At 50.9% G+C, this 7,301-nt stretch overlaps 1 protein-coding gene across 1 annotated transcript; it reads left to right on the top strand.

The window, feature by feature from the left end:
- On the top strand, positions 1-7,081 carry LOC144734875 (induced myeloid leukemia cell differentiation protein Mcl-1 homolog). Its single transcript, XM_078617311.1, has 2 exons — positions 1-755; positions 4,731-7,081. The coding sequence occupies exons 1-2, from the start codon at positions 96-98 to the stop codon at positions 4,866-4,868; spliced, it is 798 nt and encodes a 265-aa protein (XP_078473437.1). The 5' UTR covers positions 1-95; the 3' UTR covers positions 4,869-7,081.
- The last annotated feature ends 220 nt before the right edge of the window (positions 7,082-7,301 follow it).

The raw sequence follows: 7,301 nt of genomic DNA, 5'->3' as shown, positions 1-7,301 counted from the left end.
GACCGCGCTACCAACACCGCCCACAGCCGCAGTCTCACCGCTCACCTCCATCGACACACCAACAACCTCCCAAGCTACTTTGCTCGCACGCAACCATGGTGGCCGACGGCACTCACGCAGGGATCTTCGCCGCCGACAGGTTACAACAACAACAGGGCGCGGGGTCGCCTCCCAATTCTCCTTCGCCCCGCGACAACGACACGGCAACAGCACCCGCCATTGACGAGGCCTGCGGCGCGCCGCCACCCACGACGCCTGCGACCTCCGCCGACTCCGTCTCGCATTCCGCGGCGGCCATTCAGGCAACGCGGAGTGGCGGAGCGAGGCGCTTCGACGACGACGAGCTGACCGTGAAGACCGCGGATTTCATCTCGGCCTACATGGCCCATCTGACACCGACGGAACAGCCGCAGCAGCAGCAACTTTCTGCCGCTTCAAAGCTTCTCAAAAGTATGGGAGACTCGCTCCTGGAGCAACACCGCGCCGCCATCTCGGGCATGGTGAGCCGCGTGGAGGCCCAGACGGACTCCGAGGAGCTGCGCGGCTCTGCGCTCGGCGTCGCCCGGGAGATGTTCTCCGACGGGCACATGAACTGGGGCCGCGTGGTCGCGCTGGTGGTGTTCTGCGCGCTACTCGTCAAGAGGCTGAAAGCCAGCGGGCGGCTGAGCGACGCCGAGGCGAGGGCCGTGGCGGACGAGGTGGCTGCCTTCCTGGTGTCCTCGCGGAGGGCTTGGTTCGTGCAGCAGGGAGGCTGGGTGAGCCACGCACTTGGTCGAGACACGGCGCGGTCGGCGGTGGAGATGTGCGACGTGGTTGTGATTGATTGGTAGTGGACACTGATGGTGGTGGTGGAGAAGGTGGTGGTGATATGCGACGTGGTTGTGATTGATTGGTGGTGGACACTGATGGTGGTGGTGGTGATAGTGATGTGCGACGTGGTTGTGATTGATTGGTGGTGGACACTGATGGTGGTGGTGGAGAAGGTGGTGGTGATATGCGACGTGGTTGTAATTGATTGATGGTGGACACTGATCGTCGTGGTGGTGGTGGAGAAGGTGATAGTGGAGATGGTAGAAATTGTGATTTTTGGTGGCGATGTGTTCAGACGGGTTTTTTTTTTACAACGCGAGACGGAAGAGCAATTTATTTGGGTTTCTATTTGAGTTTGCCAAGTTGCTGAAAAATGTCGGCGGCGACACCTTAGCGCTTGTGTAGAGTATTGAGCGACTCCAGGGGCAGCTTGTGTGTGTGTTTGTAAATCGGGAGACACGTTTCCTCTCTTAGACAGCATTCGTCCTGTTTTCATACCATCTGCATTACCATCTGCATATTTTCGCTCCATTGCCTATCGGCTCTTCAGCGTCCATGTTTTCGAGAAGCATTTGTTTAAAGCAGTCAAATGTGTAAAAACAAATTCTGTACCGATTTCTGCAGTCACAGTTTCAATAGCAAAGTGTAGCAGCCCATTAAACAGCTGTGGGTTTGAGTTTACGAGGGGGAGAGACCTGCAGAAGTAGTCGACAGTTCACGCGCACCTCGCCTTCTACGGCATGTGACCCAGAGAGACGTGGCGTTTTTCAACGTTAATAATTAACATTACCATAATTGTACAACGGGTTTTATTCTCCAAATTAGTCATCGCATTCAAAATGTATTTATTACAGAAACGACGCATTGACTACGTGCCTAATTATCCACGTCCTAAATTGGGTACTTAAAATTGTCGGTAATTTCTGCATCCACTTGGTGATAATCTTGGGCTTGTAAAACAGCACTTAATATTTCAGACGGTACACATTCACTTTTGAGTCTCATAATTGCCTGCTTTATAACCTGGATTAAGTCTCCGAGTCTCAACTCATTTGCACGAGGTTCTTGCTTTTTAAGAGTTATATGGTCATTCTCTGATTCGTAAGGGGGCCCATTGTGACAAAAATAGACTACCTTGGTTCTTACTCGGTTCAACAACAAAGGATCTTTATTTGCACTGTAACGTGAGCGATAGCTGGGACACTGAACAATGGAAACTCATATTCGTGCAGGGGGGGGGGTAGCTGCCGTTTTCTAGAATTTACAACGGGGGATTTTTCTTACCTGAGAAAAATTTTCAACACGAATCTTGCCAACAATCAAGCGAGCGAGCCACGCTTTATCTCTCAACTCTTAAGGGGGGGGGGGGGCCTTTGCCGCACCAACGGAAGACTGCGAAGCAAAAACGTGGAAATCAGAAACCCCTAGGAAAATGTGACTGTCATGTTTCGTGGACCCCCCTCAACAACCATTTCTGGGAACTCAAAACCACTGAGCAAATAAGGTGCGGCCCCTGGTGTGTGTGTACGTGTGTGGGCAAAAATGCTGTGATGTCAAACGAAACAGTGCAAATGCCTCCTTTATAGAGGCGTAAATTGTGGAACTAAAACTTCCGCCGCGGCAGCTTTTTTTAGGGCTTTCAAACTGAGTATTTGTTGTTCTCTGTGAGCCTCGTACGGATCCTCAGCGCCGTTTTATCAATCCACTGCTGGATGAGAGCCGCCACATTCATACTTTGCCACGCCTGGCCAGTGCGAATTGGTAAAAGCAGGGAGTCGAGATGTGGACTCCTACAAGTACAATAATTGGTCTTTTTGTGCTGCATACCCCATGCAGCCCATGTATTACAAACAAGCTTGCAAACAATGCAAATGCCCAGCTGCTTGGCTTTGAGGTCTAACAAGATCGGGTGCATTCCGCGATTTGGTTATGGCTTGTGCGGGCCTCGCCCTCTTTAACATTTAAATACAATCTCTCTACGAAACTGTAAACATTTCCTTATTTAATCTTTGAATATTTTTTTATTGGACAAGGCAAGGCCAACTGAGCTATATAGCTCTTTTTCTTAAGAGACCGAGCCACATGTGATAGCCCATTGAAGTGGCTTATGTGGACATTTGTGGAGGGAAAAACCGGAGGGACAGGCGTTGGCAGAGGTCGCAATCGGGTACCCGATACCCGGCTATCCGTACCTAGCTGGGTACGGGTACCCGTTTGCGACCCTGGTGCAGCCGGGTACGGGTAGGCCGTGAGTCACTGGTGAGTAGCCGTTTGTCACTCATTTCCCAACGTCTTGTCTCTTCTCACAATTCAAGTTCCTAGAATCAACCCACCCGCGCCTGCAACATGGCTTCATCCCAGATTTCGCAATCGGGTACCCTACCCGATACCCGGCTACCCGTACCCCGCTGGGTATCGGATAGGGTACGGGTAGGGTACGGGTACCCGCTGGTGTGGCCGGGTACGGGTAAGGAATCAAAACCCGTTTGCGACCTCTGGGTGTTGGGGTCGGGATCGAACCCACGACCTCCTGTATACCAGGCGAGGTAGTTAACATCTCCTAGCCACCGTGGCGTGTTGGTGGACACTGCTTTGTATTTTTCTTAACAACGGAGGCAGACCGCTGCGCTCCCTGTGCAGCAACATGCTCACAGTCATCGCCAGCTACCGCGCCGGCAGTTGCGTAAACAGAACTGTTGTCCATTGGACTCGGATTGCGTGCGCACATGCAAAACGAGATATGGACTTCAACATTTTAAAGAGGCGCTGACGCCCCGGAATTAGATTGCCACTCGCTGTGGCCTTCATTCATTGGCTTTCGTTCACAATGCGAGAGAGTAACAAAACCTTATTGCTGGAAAAGTTCAGCTCTGCTGACGACGACTGCATTGTTTGAAAATAAAGGTTTTGATAGATAGTGGCTCGGACCAAACATCTCACAGCTGCTCCAGGCACTTCACTGCTCAGCCTGATGGGATGGCCACAGTTGAGTTGGTCTGAACAATACTACAGCCACATGTTGGGCCCTTTTTACATTGAGCTTGGTGATCTAGATAGGGCTGAGAGCATTGAAAGTACTTGCAATGTCGTCACGACACGCATGCAAGACATGGGAGACGTGCCTTCTTGCTGTTTGTGAGCAGTATACCTTTGCATGTTGTTGTTACCAACTGGTGAGGGAGGGAGGGAGGGCGGGCGAGCTATTGGGCCCATTCCCATCTGGCTGTGGCACTGGTGGGAGACAGAATTGGGGTTTTTTGTTTCGTCAATTGTAAGGGGAATGTTTGTGACGTGGCAGGAAAGATTTATTTTTCCAAATGTGTGGGTGCGTAAAGCCCGCTATTGATCATGAGCTCCTCCACCCCGCCCCCACACCCGCCTCTCTGCAGCTTCCTATTCTGGCTTTCCGCCACCATGCCTCCACCACAACCACCCCCTCTCTCACGGATCTTTGTATAAAACATGAAAGAGCTGTGTTTTTGTAATCTCGCGTGTTTGCGTCCATACGTGCATGTGCGCATAAGGCCAGTGGACAAAGCCCCGTCACACATTTAAGTCTGAATCGTAGTGTGCTTGGTGTGGGCCCTGGTGGAAGAAATGAAATGTGACTGGCCCTTTCTGCCAATTCCCCCACGAGTGTGTGTTTTTCCTGTTATGCTGTATGGCCCTTCCATTATTTTTTTGGTGGGCCAACATTTTCTCCAAGACCTGCATTAAGTTTGTGAAAACATCATTGGAGAGCAAATTTCCCCTCTCTTTGTAACTCGGCAGCTGGGCCCCTCTGGCTCTTGAGCGCCCAGTTGCACCGCCTGTACATTCGATCGCTATTCCACCGCTGTTTTCAGGACCGATGCCGTATGTGTGTGTGTACATGCACGAACTGTACTGACGTAGATTGCGCTTGTGTTCCTCTGGTGCAGGATGGGTTCGTGCGGGAGTTTGAGCGGGAGACGCCCGACAGCATGCTCAAAAACACGCTGATGGCCGTCGCGGGGTTCGGAGCCATGACGGCTCTGGCTGCGTTGGGCGTTCGCAAGATCCTCAGCGGTTTCTGCTGAACCTTCCAAGTGGCACACGAGGCCCCAATCTTATCTGGCTCCCGCGCACGGTGTGCCCCAGCCTCGTCACCTCCAGCTGAGCTAAACGAAGCACCACTACCACAACCGCGGAAAAACATCGAGACTCTGAACAGACGTGGCACGCATCACCCACCCCTGCAACGTTAAATTGTGGTGCTCAACGTTTCCATGGCGGTAGAGTTTTGGCAAAGATGCAGCTGTAAATACATTTTTTTTTACATTCTGATTTTCGCTGTTCGTTCGTTTCCGTTTTGCTAAACCTGCCGCATGGGAGCGTTGGCGACTGGGGTGCATGGTGCCAAATCGTTGGTTGCATTCCGTGGGGCCTGTAATGCTTTGTTAATATTTTAAACCTCTGTGTGAGCAAGGTGTTTGCGTCTTCCTACCGAGAAAAACCCGAAAGTCGAATGGAAATTGACGCACAGGCTCTTGTTGGATGGCAACTATTTGCTTTTAAAGAGTCGTTAAATTCATTTAAATCTGGCTCGATGAGGCAGCATTGTAAGTGTTGGTAAAATTGAGCATTTCAGAAGCACTTATAATTTTAATTATTATTTTCTTAAAATAAAATTTCAGAAAAGGTAAAAGATTAGAAACGTGTTAATGTGTGTTATATTGCTACCTCAAACACGGCGAGGAATTGAATAACTCTTGCCTTCGTGGCAGTGTTTTGGCCAGAAACAGAATAATTTGTTCTGATTGTTTTGGTCTTTACGCAACTCGAGGAAGCGAGAGTTGCATTTGGCAGCGGGCAGCAACAGCCGCAGCAGCCCCTTGCATGAAAGTTGCAGGGTAGGAAAGCCTCAACTTGCAACACAAAAGGTTTAACTTTTTTTTGGTCATATGATGTAATATCAGGACTGTGGGTGCAACGATTGTACCCATTTATGAGTACAGGCCTAGAAGGTAGACTGAGGAGAGGGTTCCAAAACCCATCAGGAGCCTCCTCCCTGTGCGTGTCCAGGTGAACACGATAGGCAGCTTGGATGGGCGGGGTGGGGCCCTATGGTGCACGGCAGTCTGATTTTAAAGCCGCATCTAGAAACGACAAGCCTGGTTTAAGCATGCTGTTAATTGGCATTGGCCTACCCCAAAAAGTAGCCTTGCAACGTGTGCGACTAAAAAACACATTTTGGAGTTGCGATGTAGCTGGCCCGGTGGGGGGAGGGGGGGGGTGTAGATTCTTGATTGAAAACAGAGAACCCACCCCCCCCTGTTTAAAATGGACTCTGGGTAACCTTTACCCATTGCCCTGTCCTGGATTAGATTGTAGTGTACCCTTACCATGCAATAATAATTACTTGGTTCAGGATAGATCTTGCATATTTTCCTAAGGCAAATCAACGGTGTGTTGATTGCCATGGGGGGGGGAGGGGGCGGCGGCGGTAAGAGGTGGCAGTTCTACCTGGGTGGATTTTTGCTTACCAGGGATTATCGAGAGAAATTTCCTTGCTGCCCACATGTGCGTCATCTGGAGCGGCTGTTACTGAAGCACATTTTGTTTTAGTTTATTTTAAATCTGGCTTTTGAACGATGTGACGGTGGTGTATGACGTGTGTGTGTGCATGGGCGAGTGAGTGTATGTATGTATGAGTGTGAGACCACACTGGGGCTTTGTGATCGCTCATAATCCCTTATCCACTGGCACGTTTGTGCCAAGCCAGCGTAGGGTCCTTCACAGTATGGGTGTTTTTTTCCCACTGCCTATGCCGCAACCAAACTGAAACGCAGACCCTCGCAAAATCAAAGTCTTGGCTCGGGGGGCCAAGCAGGGCCAGGATTAGTTGCATCCTCCTGCAAATGCGCCTTGGTCACTGCAGGACGCGGGCACCATCGTGGCAACACGCCGCTGTCACCGGTGTGCAGTTCGAGCCGGCCGTAGCGGTGTGACGGCGCCGGCGGCACAGCTCAGAGTTGTGCAGCGAGGAAAGAAAACAACCTGACGTCTCCTGAGCCGCGGCCACGGCTTGTTCAGCCCTGGGCGCGGCTCTGTTTTTGCGAGTGGGGAAAAAAAAGAGGCATTTGGGTGACACTGTGGGGGGGGGGGGTGCCTGTGAAGGCACTGGGGTGGTAGGCGCCCCCCCCCCCCAGGGCCATTATTGCTTGTGCATGCTCCACATTCTTCAGATCTTATTGGTGCTTTCAGTTCCCGCTCCGCCTCTCAAAACAACAATAAAAGAGTATCTTGTTTATTTGCTCGACACGTGTTTTTTTATTCTGCCAGTGCTGATTCGATCGTAGCTGAAGTGGAATTGATGCCAAGAAAGGCGTTCAGTTTATGTATGCGTTTTTTTAGATTGTGTGGCTTGTTTATCGTAATCGCCAGCCTTGGTCAATCCACTGCTGAATGAGGACCTCCCCATGCTATCGCTTGTGGTAGGTTATCGAGCCTCGATATTACTTGCAGGAATG

Source organism: Lampetra planeri, chromosome 53 (assembly GCF_965212315.1).
Source record: "Lampetra planeri chromosome 53, kcLamPlan1.2.h2, whole genome shotgun sequence".
NCBI lineage: Eukaryota > Metazoa > Chordata > Hyperoartia > Petromyzontiformes > Petromyzontidae > Lampetra > Lampetra planeri.
This window is presented reverse-complemented; position numbering and strand designations above follow the sequence as displayed.